The 21,832-nt window shown below is 42.9% G+C and overlaps 3 protein-coding genes across 6 annotated transcripts in view; all 3 read left to right on the forward strand.

Moving 5' to 3' along the window:
• The first annotated feature begins 232 nt into the window (after positions 1 to 232).
• Positions 233 to 21,832, forward strand: part of LOC113173165 (beta-galactoside-binding lectin-like) — a 74,860-nt gene continuing 53,260 nt past the window's right edge. The window contains exons 1-4 of one of the 4 annotated variants that reach the window (XM_026376523.1): positions 248 to 344; positions 17,667 to 17,746; positions 17,885 to 18,056; positions 18,368 to 18,607. In XM_026376523.1, coding sequence (XP_026232308.1) covers positions 339 to 344; positions 17,667 to 17,746; positions 17,885 to 18,056; positions 18,368 to 18,514 — 405 coding nt within the window. In that variant the 5' untranslated portion in view covers positions 248 to 338 and the 3' untranslated portion in view covers positions 18,515 to 18,607. Of the gene's footprint in view, positions 345 to 10,399; positions 11,299 to 16,689; positions 17,257 to 17,666; positions 17,747 to 17,884; positions 18,057 to 18,367; positions 18,608 to 21,832 lie in introns of those variants that run through there. The other 3 variants (XM_026376522.1, XM_026376525.1, XM_026376519.1) reach the window with 3 other exon arrangements.
• On the forward strand, positions 679 to 1,511 carry LOC113173168 (beta-galactoside-binding lectin-like). The gene is made up of 2 exons (XM_026376527.1): positions 679 to 897; positions 1,225 to 1,511. The coding sequence occupies exons 1-2, from the start codon at positions 694 to 696 to the stop codon at positions 1,369 to 1,371; spliced, it is 351 nt and encodes a 116-aa protein (XP_026232312.1). The 5' UTR covers positions 679 to 693; the 3' UTR covers positions 1,372 to 1,511.
• On the forward strand, positions 11,329 to 12,786 carry LOC113173167 (beta-galactoside-binding lectin-like). The gene is made up of 3 exons (XM_026376526.1): positions 11,329 to 11,789; positions 11,926 to 12,097; positions 12,407 to 12,786. Exons 1-3 carry the CDS (start codon positions 11,722 to 11,724, stop codon positions 12,575 to 12,577), a joined length of 411 nt encoding a protein of 136 aa, XP_026232311.1. The 5' UTR covers positions 11,329 to 11,721; the 3' UTR covers positions 12,578 to 12,786.

Genomic DNA, 21,832 nt, shown 5'->3' on the forward strand with positions numbered 1-21,832 from the left:
TTGACAAAATGTACCTGCTTATAAAGACAGGGGGTGACACAGGTGGAGTTAACGAGTAAACAGGTAATAAGACAGGTAGGAGGACAAACAGGAAACCGACCAAATAAGGGAATGAGGGACAGACGGGGCTGGAGAGCTGGAATCCTGACACATAATAAATTAGGTGAATCTTTAAAATATTTCCTATGAGGAAGTGAAGAGACTTGATCCAACTGTTATTGGTCAAGAGGCAGTTTACACCATGAGTGGGTTTCCAGTCCTACACAGGACTGATATAAAGAGACAGACAAACATTCAAACTCATTTCTCTTCAGCTTTTATTAACGACATCTACAAAGATGGGAGTAAGTATTATTTCATTTTTTATTCTGTGTATTTTCTGACTCCTCAGGTAGGTGATGAATGTTGGGTCATATTTTAAAAGTGTAACTGTCCTCTGTATCTGTATTATTACTGACAGGTGTTAGTATCACACAACAACTGACTGTATCGTCTTCTTCTGTCCACAGGTTTTGACCCTAGAGAACGCGTACTTTAATGTTGGAGAGACTCTGACTATTACTGGAGTTCCTAAACCGAATGCTGCACAGTGAGTGGTGATAATGTAAAACAATATTTCTGAACTGTTTCTGTGAAGTTTCAAACCCTCTGAGTCATCTTATCAGTTTGAAACACAATGAATAATTTTAAAATATGATTAATGTTTTTGTTTCTTTGTGCTTCAGGTTTAGTGTGAATATCGGCTTCAGTGACAAAGACATAGCTCTGCATGTCAACCCTCGATTTCACTGCGGTGATCACGTGAAGAAAGTGATCTTCAACTCTCGTCAGGGAGGAAACTGGGGTGAAGAGCTCTGCGGCCAAAGCTTTCCCTTTGAAGAAGGAAAGGAGTTCGAGGTGTGTGTGTGTGTGTGTGTGTGTGTGTGTGTGTGTGTGTGTGTGTGTGTGTGTGTGTGTCATATTTATTCTGACCCTTCATGTGTGTCTACTGTTTTAAATCCACGTCTCATTCTTCTTCTTTTCTTTTAGTGACCTCTGTTGGAGAATGTGTGTCACTGTACCTCTGATAACTTGACCTTCATCATGTTACCACTAATTTATTAACTCATACAGATCTGTGAAAACTACATACATTTGTTTTTGATATATTTCCAGGTATTTATAATGATATGATTTTGTGTTATTACGTCTCTTGTTACTCATTCTTCATTTATCTCTCTACAGATTTCCATTGAATTCAAGTCTGCTGAGTTCTTGGTGATTTTACCAGACGACTCTGTTTTCCGCTTCCATAATCACCTCGGTGCAGAGATCTACCCAATGATCTTTGTCAATGCTGATGTTCGCATCACAAGTTTTAAGATCAAGTAAACCTCCCAGGAATCAGTGAATTCAAATAAAGTCACATAATAATCACATATTGACCTGAATACATGTGATAGAAGACTCAGTGATTTACTAATACAATCAACTTTACACATGTGGAAAGGATTTGTTCATGTCTGATGTCTCATGATGTCCACAAATGTGTGCTCAGCAATTTACCAATAAAATCAAGATTCACAAATGTGAAAAATCATTTTCTGTCTTCAGTTCTTTCTTCATAATGTTCAGAAAAATTTTAAAACAACTACAATAAACTGAAACAGATAACAAAATGTGTACCTCAGACTTTAAGTACGACTCAGAGTTCTACTAGCTTCAGAAGTTCTGATGACTCTGCAGTTGGAGGATGTATTCAGGGTAAAGATGTAGTCCCTAGTAGGCTTATGCCCTACCCTGGATATCAGAATCTACACTGCTGAACCTGGCTGAGTATCTAAGATATCTATTCTGTGTTTTCTACTGAGTTTTAGGCACAGTGTGATTCAGTTACTCAGATTCAAGGTTCTCTGTGTTCATTAATCACCTGGTTCGATAAGGAGACTGGCAGTAGCAACTCTACACAGAGAGTGAAAAGACCTCCATCCCACTAGGAATCCACACATACACACTTATAAAAAAGGCAAAATGTTCTTCTTCTTCTTCTTAATGTTCAGAAAAGTTTTAAAACGACCACAAAAAACTGAAACAGATAACAAAATGTGTACCTCAGACTTTAAGTACTACTGATGAATTTCAGGAAATCCAGGTGTCCTGTCATACCTCTCTCTATACAGGGAGGTGGAGGTTGTGTCCAAGTACAAATACCTGGAAGTGTACTTGGACATCAAACTGGACTAAGAATTCATCAGCACTGTACAAAAAGGCTCAGAGCCTGATGTACTTTCTGAGGAGACTCAGGTCCTTCCACGCCTGCAGCACCATGCTGAGGATGTTCTATGAGTCTGTGGTTCCAGTGTCATCTTCTATTCTGTGGTCTGCTGGGGCAGCAACATGAAAGTGCCAGACACCAACAGACTAAACAAACTGATCAGGAGGAGCTGGTTCTGTTCTGGGGGTGAAGCTGGACCCCTCTACATGTTGTAGCTGAGAGGAGGATGCTGTACAAACACCTCTCAGTCCTGGACAATCCACCCACTGCACAGTGTTCAGCCAAAGACTGATCACATCATGTTCTCCACAGAGAACCAGAGGAGATCCTTTCTGCTTGCGACCATCAAACTGTAAAACTCCCCCCTCCTTGTCCCCTCCCTCTATAGAGAGGTGGTGGACTAACTCTCATCAGAATAATTATTTATGTTGTTTATATCTTGTCGTTCCTCCCTGGAATAAGTTCTCTGTAAGTTGAGTCTTGGCAACTGGACTTCCTTATTGTTAGGTGGAATCAACAGGAATGGACGTGATCTCCTGAGCTACTGCAGATTATGACCGGACGCCGCCATCAAGCTACACGGCCTAACCGCGTTTCGAGCCGACAGGAACCCAGCTCTGTGCGGTAAGAGTCGCGGCGGTGGTGTGTGTGTTTTTATTAACACGGACTGGTGTAAGGACTCTGTACTGGTTTCCAGCTACTGTTCACCACTTGTGGAGTTTGTGACTGTTCGGTGCAGACCTTTTTATTTACCGAGGGAATTCACCACTGTTTTCATTTTTGGAGTTTACATCCCTCCTAGCGTTAGCGTTAATGCCAAAGAGGCGTTGGGTGAACTACATGGAGCTATCAGCGACGTGCAGAACGCCCAACCTGACAGTCTGGTCATCATTGCCGGAGATTTCAACCATGTAAATCTCAAGTTAGTGCTCCCTAAACTCCATCAGCATGTGGACTTTGCAACGAGGGGGGAGAACGCGCTGGATCGTGTTTACAGCAACATCCCCGGCGCGTACCGAGCGGAGCCCCGCCCCCACCTCGGATACTCAGACCACATCTCTGTTATGCTAATTCCAGCATACAGACCACGTGTCCGACGCTCCCAACCGGTTCTGAAGCAGGTAAAGACCTGGCCAGCAGGAGCCATCTCTGCTCTTCAGGACTGCTTTGAGTGCACCGACTGGGACATGTTCAGGGAGGCTGCAACCACCGGTGATTCCGTCAACTTGGAGGAGTACACATCATCAGTGACCAGCTACATCAGCAAGTGTGTTGATGATGTGACCATCTCCAAGACCGTCACTACACGCTCCAACCAGAAACCGTGGATGACTGCTAGGGTGCGTGCGCTGCTGAAGTCGAGGGACTCCGCCTTCAGAGCAGGAGACATGACGGCCTTAAGAACAGCAAGGGCTGAACTGTCCCGAGCCATCAGAGAGGCGAAGCGCGCGCACGCCAGGAGGATCCACGGCCACTTTGAGGACAGCGGAGACAGCCGGCGCATGTGGCAGGGCATCCAGGCGATCACTAACTACAAGACAACTCCACCCGATTTGAGGTACAGGTAAAGAATAACACGGTAGCTAGGAAATCCACCCTTCCCTCAAATGATCAGGTGCTCTGTCTCTCCACAGCCGACGTGAGGAAGACTCTACGCAGAATCAACCCACGGAAGGCTGCTGGTCCTGACAACGTTCCTGGCAGGGTCCTCAGGGAATGCGCAGATCAGCTCGTGGATGTCTTCACTGACATCTTCAACATCTCCCTGAGAAGCGCTGTTGTTCCTACATGCCTCAAGTCAACGACCATCGTGCCGGTGCCGAAGACGTCTACTGTCTCCTGCCTCAACGACTACCGCCCTGTTGCACTCACACCCATCATCATGAAGTGCTTCGAGAGGCTGGTCATGAGGCACATCAAGTCCCAGCTTCCACCCTCACTGGACCCGCTGCAGTTTGCATATCGTCCAAACCGTTCCACGGACGATGCCATCACCACTACTCTCCACCTGGCTCTCAGCCATCTGGACAACAAAGACTCATATGTTCGAATGCTGTTCATAGACTTCAGCTCAGCATTCAACACCATCATTCCCCAGCAGCTGATTGGGAAGCTGAGCCGACTGGGTCTGACCACCTCCCTCTGCAACTGGATCCTGGACTTCCTGACTGGGAGACCCCAGTCAGTCCGGATCGGGAACAGCATCTCCAGCGCCACCATGCTGAGCACTGGGGCCCCACAGGGCTGTGTGCTCAGTCCACTGCTGTTCACTTTGCTGACTCACGACTGCGTAGCGATGCACAGCTCGAATCAGATCATCAAGTTCGCTGATGACACGACTGTGGTGGGTCTCATCAGCAAGAACGACGAGTCAGCGTACAGAGAGGAGGTACATCAGCTCTCAGCCTGGTGCAAGGCCAACAACCTGTCTCTGAACGTTGGGAAAACTAAAGAGATGGTTGTTGACTTTAGAAGAGCAAAGAGTGACCACTCTCCACTGAACATCGATGGAGCGTCAGTGGAGATCGTCAAGAGCACCAAATTTCTTGGTGTCCATCTGGAGGAGAACCTCACCTGGTCACTCAACACCCGCTCCATCAGCAAAAAGGCCCAGCAGCGTCTCTACTTCCTGAGGAAGCTGAGGAAAGCCCATCTGCCGCCCCCCATTTTGACTACATTTTACAGGGGAACCATTGAGAGCATCCTGAGCGGCTGCATCACTGCCTGGTTTGGGAACTGCACCGTTTCGGATCGCAAGGCCCTACAACGGATAGTGAGGACAGATCATCGGAGTCTCTCTCCCCTCCATCACGGACATTTACACCACATGCTGCATCTGCAAGGCTACCTGCATTGTGGACGACCCCACCCACCCCTCACACCCGATCTTCACACTTCTGCCATCAGGGAAGAGGTTCCGGAGCATTCGGGCCTCACAACCAGACTTTTGAACAGTTTCTTCCCCCAAACCATCAGGCTCCTCAACACACACACAACAAACTGAACTGAGCACACACACTCGCTAGATTTGACATGTTTCCATCTTTCAGTTGTAAATTGTATTCATTTCCGCTACTGTTTTGTGTTCTGTTTTTGCACTGTCTTCTGACGTCTGTCTGCACTTTTTCTTTGTGTTCTTGCACTGTTTGCACTAGGTTGCACAGGATGCACTTTATGTGTTTTGCTAGGACAACTTAGCAGTCCTCAGCCCCATGTTTGTCTTGTTGCCGTTTTATGTAGCACCATGGTTCTGGAGAAACGTTGTCTCATTTCACTATGTACTGCTTCAGCTATATGTGGTTGGAATGACAATAAAGCTTCTTGACTTGACTTGACTTGACTATGTCGTCTTCAGGACACTATGTGACATCACATATTTGAGTGATTGGAGAAGAAATGAACACTGCAGAGAATGAGACTTTACACCAATCTTAGCTTAAGACTAATTCAATTCAATTCAATTTTATTTGTAGAGCGCTTTTAACAACTGACATTGTCACAAAGCAGCTTTACACAACCAAAGAACAGTACAAGTACATGAGAGGAACCAGACTCAACAGGGAACCCATCCTTATATGGGTGATCACATGCTATGTGTTAGGCATCAGGAAGTTCAGTATAATAGTTAATGTTTTTTAAGTTAATGTGGAGTCCAGTCAGGTATTGGAGGCTCAGGTAGACTTGTAGGACATTCCAGTCTTGGACTATCGAGCGTTGAGTTGAGACCTCAGAGAAACAGCTGCCGAAGGCAGCCGAGGCCAAGACCGACTTCATGTTAGAGTGGAACCATCCCCAGTCACCACACGCATCCCACAGAGACCACACGGGGGATCTAAGCAACGAGATCTGTGACCAGAAGTGGGGCACCAGGACGAGTCAGACAGGTCCAGAGGGCAAAGGGTGGAACAACATGTAGCTCGATAGAGAGACAGGAAGAGGAGAGATAACAGTTAGTTATGGTCACAGTCAGATAACATAGGAGGTGAATGTACATTTAGTGTAGAGTGCAGCAGGGACTCCGGCAGAAACTAATTATGACAGCCTAACTAAAAGGGTGGGTCAGAAGGAAACGCAGACATGAGGGCTCCCTGGGATGTAGAGCAACCGAACACTTCACTGTCAACAAACCTGATTGATCAGTCAGAGTGGGGAAGACGACATCTAAACATACCAGTTCACCATAATGCTCTACGTCCATGAGTCCTTCCCAGATCTATTTACTCAAATGCTTGACTAAATAGGTAGGTTTTCAGCCTAGACTTAAACACTGAGACTGTGTCTGAGTCCCGAACGCCATTTGGAAGGCTATTCCATAACTTTGGGGCTTTGTAAGAAAAAGCTCTGCCCCCAGCTGTAGTTTTCATGATACCAGGTACTGACAGGCAGCCAGCATCCTTTGATCGAAGTAGGTGTGGTGGATCATAAGACACTAGCAGTTCACTTAGATACTGCGGCGCAAGACCATTTAATGCTTTAAATGTCAAAAGTAGTATTTTAAAATCAATGCAAGATTTCACAGGGAGCCAATGAAGTGTAGATAAGATAGGCGTGATGTGCTCGTATCTTCTGGTTCTAGTGAGGACTCTCGCTGCTGCATTCTGAACTAACTGAAGCTTGTTTATGCACCTGGTTGAATAGCCAGACAGTAAGGCATTACAGTAGTCCAACCTAGAGGTGATGAAAGCATGGACTAATTTTTTTTGCATCATTAAGTGACAAAATATTCCTCATCTTGGCAATATTTCTGGAGGTGAAAGAAAGCTGTCCTGGTGATATTATCTACATGAGCTTCAAATGAAAGACTGGAATCTAGAATCACACCAAGGTCTTTGACTGTTGCACTAGATGTAACAGAAAGGCCATCTAGAGTTACGGTGTGATCTAACATCTTGCTTCTAGCTGCATGTGATCCTATAATTAGTACTTCTGTCTTATCAGGATTAAGTAGAAGGAAGTTAATTAGTATCCAGTCTCTTATTCTTCAGGCAGGGTTCGTATCCAATAAGCTGTTACAATCTGGCCTGACGGACGGCGACGAACAAACAGGTAGGAACCAAAATGAGGTTTATTTAACAAAAGGCAGGGGACACAGGGAACTAACACAAACTAACAAACAAAGTATCAAATGAAAAAGACCCGAAAACACAGTGAGTAAACACAAACAAAACCACAACCTGACATACAAAGTAACAACTTAAAACCCATGCATTAACATGGACAAAACTGACAAAATAGATGAACAAAGTAACAAACTAAATTCACTGCAGAAGGCAGGCCAGACGGGAACAAACAAACAAAGCTAACAGGACAAAGTAACAACAAAGACACACACTGCATAAACGCAGACCAAATAATTCAAACTTACAAACAAACAGAGGTTCCTGACGAACAAACAAACACATGAACTGACCAGAATGATACGGGGCAAACAAAACATGAGGAGCGTGAGAGCATGAATGAACATCAGGGTGAGTGATGTGTGAAAGTCAATGTGACAAACCAGCACCGAACTGAGGACTGAGGGGTGCTTTTAAAATGGAGGGAGTAACAGGTGCATTGAATGAGTCAATTAGTCCAGCAGTGAGTGGAGGGCGGAAAGTGGAGGAAGTCCATATATGGTGTGAGACAGGAGGGTGAGACCAGAACAAAACAAAACCAAAGCCGCAGACAGGGGCAGAGGGAGGAACTGTAACATAAGCAGTCTGAAGATAACGCTGGATAGTTTGGTTCTCAGGTTGATGTGAGACTATCCGGACTGACAGATCTGCTAATAAAGGGACAGGGCAAGCACAGGTGCAGACAATAGGCAATTAGCAGGTCACATGACAGAGGAGGGAGAAAACAAAAAAATCAGGGGCAGACAGACAGGAGGAGCTGGAATCATGACACCTTTACACATTGATCAACTTTATTAAGCTGTTTGATCTGGTTTTGATGAGACATAACTGTGTGTCGTCAGCATAACAATGAAAGTTAATACCATGCTTATGGATTATGTTGCCCAGAGGAAGCATGTAGAGGGAAAAAAGCAGTGGGCCTAAAACGGAACCCTGTGGAAAACCAAACTCCACTGGAGAGCATGTGGAGTAATCGCCATTTAGATCTACATACTGATAACGATCAGTCAAATAGGACCTAAGCCAGGAGAGGGCCGTTCCCCTAATTCCAACAACATTTTCTAGTCTGTGAAGGAGAATACGACTGAAGTCGAGTAGCACAAGCATAGAGACACTACCCTGATCAGAGGCCACTAGGGGGTCATTTACTACTTTAACAAGTGCTGTCTCTGTGCTGTGATGAGGCCTAAATCTTGACTGATAGAGCTGGTGTATCTTATATCTATGTAGATAGACTAGACCAGACTAATCACATGTTTTTTTCCACACACCTTTAAACACAACATTAGCTGTGTTCACTAGACTAGAGCACTACTGAAAATTAACTTTATCAATTGTTATCTTAAAATCTATAAAGCTTTATTAGATTAAATTCTGTGAACTTGTTATATTTTCTTTTAAAATGTACACATTTTTATTTCAGTGTGATAAATATTACAGCCTCATGTAAACACCATATGGTTAACAGTAACCAACCAACCAGAAGAGGGCAACAGAAACTGAAATATCACAGACATGAAACCAGTCAGTACAAAATAACAAGTGCAGAGTCTCTGAGTTTGTAGATGTTCAGTGTAAAAAGATCAAATGAATTTAGCTTAAGGCTTGATTGAGCATTAACATCATTTACCAGAGTTTATGGTCGTTATTATCATATCAGTATCTGTCTTTAACATCAGGTCATTGCCCCAAACATAGTGAACATGCAACCCTCTCCCGGTGGAAAAGGAGCAAGAGAGTGACTGGCTCTTATCCCAGGTCTGAAGATTAGTCGGGCTAAGTAGTTTCTAGACAGCTTGGACCAGAAATCTGATGTGGTTGAAGTCTGCTTGCTAGAGATGTTCCAAAAAGATGCAGCACGTTTTCCCACATGCTGCAGTGTAGAATGAGTCCCACCACCTGCATCCTCACATATTTCACATCTCCTCCAGGTGCCTCTGTACTTCGTGGGTTCCCTGGTTCACAGAACTTTGAACTCCTCAGAGTCTCTGAAAGAGAGCTGTGAGACGTTGGTGTTCCTACAAACAGCTGTCATTGTCTGCAGCAGAGTTTAACTGGTTCAGTTATACAAGAAGAGCACAGTGAGATGTCAGTGACACTTTTCATTTATCACCTAACATTCAACATGAGGTCAACATATTTATCCATCTATTATCTGAACTACTTTTCCTGTTAAGGGATGTAGTGTGCTACAGCCAATCCCAGCAGTCATTAGATAAGAAGAGAGGTACACCCCGGACAGAGGGGACATCCAGAGACAAACATTCCCACTCACATACACAGTTATGGACAGTTTAGAGTCACCAATTAACCTAAGTGCAATTTAATCAAATCAGATGTAACTAAAAGAAAATTCCAACACACAGTACAGTGAAAAACCTGATGTTCAAACCACAAATCTAAGTCTGAACCTAACACTGCTGTGGTTCCACTGAGTGGCCTTCTTGTTCTTCTGTGCACAGACTGTGAAGGAACAGGTCTTTGGACTTTGGAGAGACCCTGACCATTACTGGAGGGGTACTGTAAAATGATATGGTGGTATTTACTAAAACAGATCACAGTAAAAGTGAAACCACTCATCTCTTCTTGTTCTCTGTCCATTTTAAATGGTATTAACAGTAGTAGAGTACTTGTGTATTCATCTAACAGATCTTATGCTGCTTGTGCAGGATGCTGTTCATTTGTCCAGGTTTTACATATTTTGTTGTCATCTTTTCTAAACCACTGACATTTTTATTAACATTTTATGATGAAGGGTGGTATTTGTTCTCATTTAATTCTTTAGTTGCACAACAGTTGACAGCTGAATAGATTCCAACTAATTTACAAGACCTCATTTAACTCCTTTTTATTTTTCTTTGTCTCTACTTGATTCATTTCTCCTGTAAAATGCACCGACTGGTTTGAACATGAGTTGAACATTGTTTTAATACCTTCATCACAGACATAAAGACCAAGAGACACTACGTGCTAACTTTTCCTCAGTAATTTGAGGCTATGAAGGATCCATTTTAAACATAATGAACCATTTTAAAGTTTAATAAATCTCTTGAGGTCTTTATGCCTCAGCTTTACAATAAAACACAACTCCACTCATCCCACTGGACTCCTGATTAACTGATTCATTTCACCTGTGTTCCCCTCTTTGTTTTATAGGCTCCCTTCAGTGCTTTATTCTCTGCTGGTTTGTCATGTTGTGTTGTATTGCATCGCGCTCCTCAATCACTCTGGTTTGTCCGTCCCTCAAGTTGCTCCCCTTTTGTTTGTTGGTTTCTCTGGGACTCTTTTTGTTTGTTGGACTGTTTCCCCACGTGTAAGTTTTCCTTTTTACCTGCTACTTCAGTGTTTTCAGTTGATACTTTGTCCGTCTGTTTCTGGTTTTTGTTAGTCCTTATTTCACCGTGTTTTCGGGTCTTTTTGTTGCTACTTTTGTTCAGTGCTTGTTAGCTCCCCGTGTCCCTGCCTTTTGTTTAATAAATATATCCTCCTGCACTTTCCTGTTTTGTCCCGTCAGTCCCGTTCCCTCACGAACTCCACCTCTTAAGTAAGCAGTTCTTACTTGTTGCATGTGAGTAATTAATTATCTACAAAACTGGATGTGTGAGTGTAGAAGGTGGAGTTAACAGGAACATGTTGGTGCTAGTTCTCTGGAAGTTGAGTCTCTGCAAGACGGAAACTGGACTTTCTTCTTCTTAGGTGGAATTAACAGGAATCTGACATTTAAATATTCACAGATGTACCTGATAATTCAATCCATCGTCTTTACCATCTTTCCTGTTAAGGGAGAGCTGAGACTTGTTGACTGTCATTGGTACAGAGGCAGGTTACTCCCTGGGTGGGTTTCCATTCTCACAAAGGACTGATAACAAACATTCACACTCACTCATTTCTCTTCAGCTTTTATTAACGACATCTGCAAAGATGAGAGTAAGTATTATTTTATTTTTTATTCTGTGTATTTTCTGACTCCTCAGGTAGGTGATGAGTGTTGGGTCATATTTTAAAAGTCTAACTGTCCTCTGTATCTGTATTACTGACATTAGACAGACTAGAATATTTACAGGTTCATACCTATGGAACATGATGTGATAATACCTGTGGAGGTTCTCAGTCTTCCAGGTTGTTCAGTGGCAGCTGGACTTGATTTAGTTAAAGCAGGTTCAGTTATAAGAAATATTTGATTCCAAAAATGGTGAATGTCTAAATAATTATTGGCTCCCTGACACCTGCAAATACAATATGTCAAAGATCTGACATTTGTGGTCATAAGAGGACGGAGTTACTGACAGGTGTTAGTATCACACAACAACTGACTGTATCGTCTTCTTCTGTCCACAGGTTTTGACCCTAATGGATGCGTACTTCAAAGTTGGAGAGACTCTGACTATTACTGGAGTTCCTAAACCGAATGCTGCAAAGTAAGTGGTGATAATGTAAAACAATATTTCTGTACTGTTTCTGTAAAGTTTCAAACCCTCTGAGTCATCTTATCAGTTTTAAACTTAATGAATAATTTAAAAATATAATGAATGTTTTTGTTTCTTTGTGCTACAGCTTTAATGTGAATATCTGCCTCAGTGAGAGCGACGTAGCTCTGCATGTCGACCCTCGATTTAACCACTTGAATGACATAAGAAAAGTGATCTTCTCCTCTCGCCAAGGGGGAACCTGGGGTAGTAAATGCTACGGCCAAGGCTTTCCCTTTGAAGAAGGAAAGGAGTTTAAGGTGTGTGTGTGTCTGTGTGTGTGTGTGTGTGTGTGTGTGTGTGATATTTATTTTAATCCTTCATGTGTGTCTACTGTTTTAAATCCACGTCTCATTCTTCTTCTTTTCTTTTAGTGATCTCTGTTGGAGAATGTGTGTCACTGTACCTCTGATAACTTGACCTTCATCATGTTACCACTAATTTATTAACTCATACAGATCTGTGAAAACTACATACATTTGTTTTTGATATATTTCCAGGTATTTATAATGATATGATTTTGTGTTATTACGTCTCTTGTTACTCATTCTTCATTTATCTCTCTACAGATTTCCATTGAATTCAAGTCTGCTGAGTTCTTGGTGATTTTACCAGATGGCTCTGTTTTCCACTTCCCTAATCGCCTCGGTGCAGAGATCTACCCAATGATCTTCGTTAATGGAAATGTTCGCATCACAAGTTTTAAGATCAATAAACTTGGAATCAGTGAATTCAAATAAAGTCACATAATGATCATATATTGACCTGAATACATGTGAAAGAAAACTTTACAGTGAATATCAGTGCCAAGAGAGTTCTCATGTACCTTCAATAAAACACAACATCAGCATCAATGTAGGGTCTTCAGTGAGTGTTCCACTAACTAACTGGGTGGAGGGATTGTCCAGGACTAAGAGGAGTTTGGACAGCATCCTCCTCTTAACTACAACATGTAGAGGGTCCAGCTCCAGATCTTTGAGTCTCTGAGTCTTTTTCATATTTTCAGAATATTTCTTATTTTCTAAAATCCAAACAAACTCTCCTGTTGTCCAAAGTTTGTTCTGTGACGTCCTGAACAAAAAGTCTTTTTTCCTCTTTGCTGTTCTGATCAATACTGATAAGGAGCCACACAGGTAACCTTATTTTTCTATAGTGTTTACCCCCAGTTTACAGTCGGAAACTCGATTGTACAGGTTCCCATGAGACACAGAGAGTAAACAATGTGGTAATATGAGAACTCAAAGAGATATTTGAGCTCTGCACCAACATGTTCCTGTTAACTCCTGTTAGGCCTCAGGCCTCATCCCTGTGTGTTTAGGCGTTTTTGTCTCCTCCTGCTGTTTCCTTGTTTTTCTCTTCCTCCACCTCCACTCATCCCACTGGACTCCTGATTAACTGATTCATTTCACCTGTGTTCCCCTCTTTGTTTTATAGGCTCCCCTCAGTGCTTTATTCTCTGCTGGTTTGTCATGTTGTGTTGTATTGCATCGCGCTCCTCAATCACTCTGGTTTGTCCGTCCCTCAAGTTGCTCCCCTTTTGTTTGTTGGTTTCCCTGGGACTCTTTTTGTTTGTTGGACTGTTTCCCCACGTTTTCCTTTTTACCTGCTACTTCAGTGTTTTCAGTTGATACTTTGTCCGTCTGTTTGGCGGCGCACAGTGTTGCAGCGGCTCGGTGCTCCTCCAGTCAGTGCTTTTTCGTGTTTTTGTTTATGTTTGTAATATTTTTGTCCATTACACCTTGCTATGCAAGAAACATCTACTGCCATCAAGATCTCCTTAAAATAGGAGTTTGTTGCGACCGGAGTGTTACAACCGAGTTTCTCCGTTCACAAAATATCCCGGAGGACATCGCAAGGAATCCCGGCCTCAGGTGGTTCACGATCCCCACGGCGAGGAGGCGAAAGCGTAGGGACAGGAAACAAAAGAGAGGTTGCAGAGCCGGAGCGCTAGCTAGGCTAAGGAGGCGACCACAAAGACCACCACTTCCCAGCCTCTTTCTGACGAATGCCAGATCACTAGTCAACAAAATGGATGAACTGAGACTACGGATTAATAACAATTTCCTAAAGGACAGTTGCATTTTGTTGATCACAGAGACCTGGCTTCATCCTCTCATCCCAGACTCAGACCCAGCTAACAGGCTACACCGCTCAGCGCCACGACAGGACAAAGGACTCCGGTAAGAGCAGGGGAGGGGGGCTCTGTGTTTATGTCAACAATAACTGGTGCACAAATACCGAGACTGTAGAGAGTCACTGCTCTCTGGACCTGGAGTTTGTGACAGTTAGATGCAGGCCTATCTACCTCCCAAGAGAGTTTACTGTCGTCATGGTCACTGCTGTTTACATTCCACCGGATGCTAATGCTAACTCGGCTATCGGACTTTTACACGGCAGCATTAGCAGGCAGCAGAGCAGGTATCCCGACGCTGTGCACATCATAGCAGGGGATTTTAACCACACGGACCTAAAGCCAGTGCTTCCTAATCTGCACCAGCATGTTAAGTGTACCACCAGAGAAGCAAACACTCTGGACAAGGTCTACACAAACATTAAGCTAGGCTATAGGGCCAGACCACTACCTCACCTGGGCCAGTCTGACCATGTGTCTCTGCTTCTAATCCCTGCATACGCCCCCCCTTAGGAAAACTGCTCTTACAATTTCAAAAATTGTAAAAACATGGCCTGATGATGCCACTCAGCAGCTGCAGGACTGTTTTGAGAGGACCAACTGGGACGTCTTTGAAGATCCAGACCTGGAAGTGTTCACAGATAGTGTGCTATGTTACATTAAGAACTGCATAGACACTGTTACAGTGGACAAGCACATCAGGGTGTACCCTAACAGGAAGCCCTGGATGAACCGGGAGGTCCAGCAGCTACTGAGGGAGAGGAACACTGCCTTCAGGTCTGGCGACAGGGCTCTCTACAGCTCGACACGAGCCAACCTGAAGAGAGGCATCAGGAAGGCTAAACTGGATTACAAGAGGAAAATTGAAGGCTGCCTGGACAGCAACAACACCAGGGAGGTGTGGCAGGGAGTCCAGCATCTGACCAACTACAGGACGACCCTCTGTGCCGCCGAAGGCGACTCCTCGTTGGCGGAGGAGCTGAACCTTTTCTTCACTCGCTTCGAGACAGAGCAACCAGACGCATCCACACAACCACATCCTGCAGCCCACAGTAGCCTCAGCCTCACAGTGAAGGAGCACGAGGTGAGGGGAGTACTGAGGTCCGTCAACTCGAGGAAGGCTGCTGGTCCGGATGGTGTCTCTGGACGAGTACTGAAGGACTGTGCGGACCAGCTGGCTGGAGTGTTCACCAGGATTTTCAATCTGTCCCTGGCCCGGTCTACTGTCCCACCGTGCCTGAAGTCCTCCACCATAGTCCCCCTGCCTAAGAAAACGCACATCACCAGCCTCAATGACTACCGGCCAGTTGCACTCACCCCAGTGGTGATGAAGTGCTTCGAAAAACTGGTAAGGGGTCACATCACTTCACTACTCCCACCTTCCTTCGACCCACACCAGTTTGCGTACAGGGCGAACAGATCCACAGAGGATGCCGTAGCCACTGCCCTCCACACGGCACTGTCCCATCTGGAGCAGCAGGGGAACTATGTGCGGATGCTCTTTGTGATTATAGCTCTGCATTTAACACAATTCTTCCCCACAAACTAGTTAACAAACTGTTGGACCTAGGACTCCCACACTCCACCTGCTCTTGGATCAACAGCTTCCTCTCTGATCGCAGTCAGAGGGTGAGAGTGGGCCCACACACCTCCAAGGTCCTTAGTCTCAGCACTGGCTCCCCACAGGGCTGTGTGCTGAGCCCCCTGCTCTACACTCTTTACACCTATGACTGTACTCCTGCTCACCACAGCAACGCTATCGTCAAGTTCGCAGATGATACCACAGTGGTGGGACTCATCTCAGGGGGAGATGAGTCTGCCTACAGAGACGAGGTGGAACAGCTGACATTGTGGTGCAGGGGGAACAATCTGCTCCTTAACACCTCGAAGACAAAAGAGGTTTTCATTGACTTCCGGAGGACTAAAACTGAGGTCCCTCCACTGTACATTGGTGGGGACTGTGTTAAGAGGGTGTCAGACTTCCGTTTCTTGGGGGTCCACATAGAGGAGGATTTAACCTGGGGAGTACATACCTCTGAGCTGATAAGAAAGGCCCAGCAGAGACTGCACTTCCTAAGGGTACTTAGGAAGAACAACATCTCCCAGAGACTGATGGTGTCCTTTTATCGATGCTCTATTGAGAGCATCCTTACATACTGTGTGTCTGTGTGGTTCAGCAGATGTACAGTGGGTCAGAGGAAAGCTCTCCAGAGAGTGATCAAAACAGCACAGAGGATCACCGGTTCCCCTCTCCTCCCTCTAGAAGAACTTCACAGTTCCCGCTGCCTCAAAAAAGCCCAAACCATTCTCAGGGATACTACACACCCTGGACACTCTCTCTTTGAACTGTTGCCATCAGGGAGAAGGTTCAGGTCCATCAAAACTAGGACTGACAGATTTAAGAAAAGCTTTTATCCAGTAGCAATAACTACATTAAACACCATAAAGAACGGACCATAGTGACAGTATGCTCACTTGTGGGAGTGAGAGCTGGTCTGGAGCACAATGTGATGTGACCTCTTTGATTACTTGAAGGGTTGTTTGTGTCTTATTTTGTCTTTTGACTGTCTCTGATTATTTATTCTGTTTTTTGTTTGTTTTTTTATTCCTTTCATTCTATATATATATGGCACAGACTGGTTGGCACCTTAATCTCGTTGTACGATGTTGCAATGACAATAAAGTTTATCTTTATCTCTTATCTCTTATCTTTATCTGTTTCTGGTTTTTGTTAGTCCTTATTTCACCGTGTTTTCGGGTCTTTTTGTTGCTACTTTTGTTCAGTGCTTGTTAGCTCCCCGTGTCCCTGCCTTTTGTTTAATAAATATATCCTCCTGCACTTTCCTGTTTTGTCCCGTCAGTCCCGTTCCCTCACGAACTCCACCTCTTAAGTAAGCAGTTCTTACTTGTTGCATGTGAGTAATTAATTATCTACAAAACTGGATGTGTGAGTGTAGAAGGTGGAGTTAACAGGAACATGTTGGTGCTAGTTCTCTGGAAGTTGAGTCTCTGCAAGACAGAAACTGGACTTTCTTCTTCTTACGTGGAATTAACAGGAATCTGACATTCAAAGACATATCAAATATTCACCGATGTACACTGATTTTCAAATCCATCATCTTTACCATCTTTTGTGTTAAGGGAGAGCTGAGACTTGTTGACTGTCATTGGTACAGAGGCAGGTTACTCCTTGGGTGGGTTTCCATTCTCACAAAGGACTGATAACAAACATTCACACTCACTCTCATTTCTCTTCAGTTTGTATTAACAACATCTGCAAAGATGAGAGTAAGTATTATTTCATTTTTTATTCTGTGTATTTCTGACTCCTCAGGTAGGTGATGAGTGTTGGGTCATATTTTAAAAGTCTAACTGTCCTCTGTATCTGTATTACTGACATTAGACAGACTAGAATATTTACAGGTTCATACCTATGGAACTTGATGTGATAATACCTGTGAAGGTTCTCAGTCTTCCAGGTTGTTCAGTGGCAGCTGGACTTGATTTAGTTAAAGCAGGTTCAGTTATAAGAAATATTTGATTCCAAAAATGGTGAATGTCTAAATAATTATTGGCTCCCTGACACCTGCAAATACAATATGTCAAAGATCTGACATTTGTGGTCATAAGAGGACGGAGTTACTGACAGGTGTTAGTATCACACAACAACTGACTGTATCGTCTTCTTCTGTCCACAGGTTTTGACCCTAGAGAACGCGTCCTTTAAAGTTGGAGACACTCTGACTATTACTGGAGTTCCTAAACCGAATGCTGCAAAGTAAGTGGTGATAATTTTAAAACAATATTTCTGAACTGTTTCTGTAAAAGTTTTAAACCCTCTGAGTCATCTTATCAGTTTTAAACATAATGAACAATTTAAAAATATAATGAATGTTTTTGTTTCTTTGTGCTTCAGCTTTAATGTGAATATCTGCCTCAGTGAGAAAGACATAGCTCTGCATGTCGACGCTCGATTTAACCACTGTGATGACATAAGAAAAGTGGTCTTCACCTCTCACCACGGGGGAACCTGGGGTAAAAGTAACTACGGCCAAAGCTTTCCCTTTGAAGAAGGAAAGGAGTTTAAGGTGTGTGTGTGTGTGTGTGTGTGTGTGTGTGTGTGTGTGTGTGTCATATTTATTCTGACCCTTCATGTGTGTCTACTGTTTTAAATCCACGTCTCATTCTTCTTCTTTTCTTTTAGTGACCTCTGTTGGAGAATGTGTGTCACTGTACCTCTGATAACTTGACCTTCATCATGTTACCACTAATTTATTAACTCATACAGATCTGTGAAAACTACATACATTTGTTTTTGATATATTTCCAGGTCTTTATAATGATATGATTTTGTGTTATTACGTCTCTTGTTACTCATTCTTCATTTATCTCTCTACAGATTTCCATTGAATTCAAGTCTGCTGAGTTCTTGGTGATTTTACCAGATGACTCTGTTTTCCCCTTCCCTAATCGCCTCGGTGCAGAGCTCTACCCAGTGATCATTGTTGATGGACATGTTCGAATCACAAGTTTTAAGATCAAGTAAACCTCCCAGGAATCAGTGAATTCAAATAAAGTCACATAATAATCACATATTGACCTGAATACATGTGATAGAAGACTCAGTGATTTACTAATACAATCAACTTTACACATGTTGAAAGGATTTGTTCATGTCTGATGTCTCATGATGTCCACAAATGTGTGCTCAGCAATTTACCAATAAAATCAAGATTCACAAATGTGAAAAATCATTTTCTGTCTTCAGTTCTTTCTTCATAATGTTCAGAAAAATAAAACAACTACAATAAACTGAAACAGATAACAAAATGTGTACCTCAGACTTTAAGTACGACTCAGAGTTCTACTAGCTTCAGAAGTTCTGATGACTCTGCAGTTGTAGGATGTATTCAGGGTAAAGATGTAGTCCCTAGTAGGCTTATGCCCTACCCTGGATATCAGAATCTACACTGCTGAACCTGGCTGAGTACCTAAGATATCTATTCTGTGTTTTCTACTGAGTTTTAGGCACAGTGTGATTCAGTTACTCAGATTTAAAGTTCTCTGTGTTCATTAATCACCTCGTGGAGACTGGCGGTAGCAACTCTACACAGAGAGTGAAAAGACCTCCATCCCACTAGGAATCCACACATACACACTTATAAAAAAGGCAAAAGGAATGTATTTATAAAATATAACATAAATAACAATGTGATAAAACAACAGAACTTCCTTTAGATCACTAACTAAAAATCAGATGTTCAGACAAAATGATAAGAAAATAATCAACACAACATTAAGAAATAAAATTGTTGTCAAGTCAACCCAAATATTCAGTTGTCACTTCTTAATGTTCTTTTCTTATGTTCTTTGTTGAATGATTCCTTTAACGGTCTCACTGAGTTGCATTTGTTTCAGTATTCAACCAAAATTAAATCCAAGATATCAAATGAAAAAAATAGCATGAAAAGGTGAATTTCCCTCGAAGTGAGTCTCCTTTACTTTGATTCCTACCACCGCCTTGGAGTGATGACCTTGGAGTCCTGATGAGAAGACTTCAGCTCCACGACAGCAGAAGAATCGTCCCTCAAAAAAAAAACAGGCAGGATAATCTGCTTAATTGATAAAAACGCCTGTCTGGGTTTTTGTTCTCTCGTCTCTTTCAATTCAGTTCCATTCAGTAACTCTTCTCACTGACAGCTCCAGCTCTATTGACTCTAGTACAGCACATGTCTAGTGAAGAATGTTCTACTTAACTTTTATAACTTTCAACTATGTTTTTTTCTGCTCACACACCTGTATGAGTTGTGTGGTCTGCTAGAGTCATGATGGGAGTGTAGAAACTTCATGTGTGCAGTAAAGAGAGCATCTAGCACTAACCTGTTCATGATGCGTTTAGGAACACTGTGTAATACAGAGCTCTAAATAATAACCTGGGTTACAGAGACATCAGAGAGTACCAGGGGGTGGTGGACAGTTTCGTGGACTGGTGTGGGTTCAACCATCTTTAACTCAAACAAACACCGTATGGTTAACTGTAACCAACCAACCAACCAACCAGAAGAGGGCAACAGAAACTGAAATATCACAGACATGAAACCAGTCAGTACAAAATAACAAGTGCAGAGTCTGAGTTTGTAGATGTTCAGTGTAAAAAGATCAAATGAATTTAGCTTAAGGCTTGATTGAGCATTAACATCATTTACCAGAGTTTATGGTCGTTATTATCATATCAGTATCTGTCTTTAACATCAGGTCATTGCCCCAAACATAGTGAACATGCAACCCTCTCCCGGTGGATAAGGAGTGTGAGTGTGACTGGCTCTTATCCCAGGTCTGAAGATTAGTCGGGCTAAGTAGTTTCTAGACAGCTTGGACCAGAAATCTGATGTGGTTGAAGTCTGCTTGCTAGAGATGTTCCAAAAAGATGCAGCACGTTTTCCCACATGCTGCAGTGTAGAATGAGTCCCACCACCTGCATCCTCACATATTTCACATCTCCTCCAGGTGCCTCTGTACTTCGTGCGTTCCCTGGTTCACAGAACTTTGAACTCCTCAGAGTCTCTGAAAGAGAGCTGTGAGACGTTGGTGTTCCTACAAACAGCTGTCATTGTCTGCAGCACACTTGAACTGGTTCAGTTATACAAGAAGAGCACAGTGAGATGTCAGTGACACTTTTCATTTATCACCTAACATTCAACATGAGGTCAACATATTTATCCATCCATTATCTGAACTACTTTTCCTGTTAAGGGATGTAGTGTGCTACAGCCAATCCCAGCAGTCATTAGATATGAAGAGAGGTACACCCCGGACAGGGGGGACATCCAGAGACAAACATTCCCACTCACATACACAGCTATGGACAGTTTAGAGTCACCAATTAACCTAAGTGCAATTTAATCAAATCAGTTGTAACAAAAAGAAAATTCCAACACACAGTACAGTGAAAAACCTGATGTTCAAACCACAAATCTAAGTCTGAACCTAACACTGCTGTGGTTCCACTGAGTGGCCTTCTTGTTCTTCTGTGCACAGACTGTGAAGGAACAGGTCTTTGGACTTTGGAGAGACCCTGACCATTACTGGAGGGGTACTGTAAAATAATATGGTGGTATTTTCTAAAACATATCACAGTAAAAGTGAAACCACTCATCTCTTCTTGTTCTCCGTCCTTTTTAAATGGTATTAACAGTAGTAGAGTACTTGTGTATTCATCTAACAGATCTTATGCTGCTTGTGCAGGATGCTGTTCATTTGTCCAGGTTTTACATATTTTGCTGTCGTCTTTTCTAAACCACTGACATTTTTATTAACATTTTATGATGAAGGGTGGTATTTGTTCTCATTTAATTCTTTAGTTGCAGAACATTTGACAGCTGAAAAGATTACATCTAATTAACATGAACTAATTTAATTCTTTTTTATTTCTCTTTGTCTGTACTTGATTCATTTCTCCTGTAAAATGCACAGACTGGTTTGAACATGAGGAACATTGTTTTAATACCTTCATCACAGAAATAAAGACCAAGAGACACTACGTGCTAACTTTTCCTCAGTAATTTGAGGCTATGAAGGATCCATTTAAAACATAATGAACCATTTTAAAATTTAATAAATCTCTTGAGGTCTTTATGCCTCAGCTTTACAATAAAACACAACATCAGCATCAACATAGGGTCTTCAGTGAGTGTTCCACTAACTAACTAGGTGGAGGGATTGTCCAGGACTGAGAGCAGTGTGGACAGCATCCTCCTCTCAGCTACAACATGTAGAGGGTCCAGCTCCAGATCTTTGAGTCTCTGAGTCTTTTTCATATTTTCAGAATATTTCTTATTTTCTAAAATCCAAATAAACTCGACTG

This window comes from Anabas testudineus, chromosome 21 (genome assembly GCF_900324465.2).
Source record: "Anabas testudineus chromosome 21, fAnaTes1.2, whole genome shotgun sequence".
Classification (NCBI taxonomy): Eukaryota; Metazoa; Chordata; class Actinopteri; order Anabantiformes; family Anabantidae; genus Anabas; species Anabas testudineus.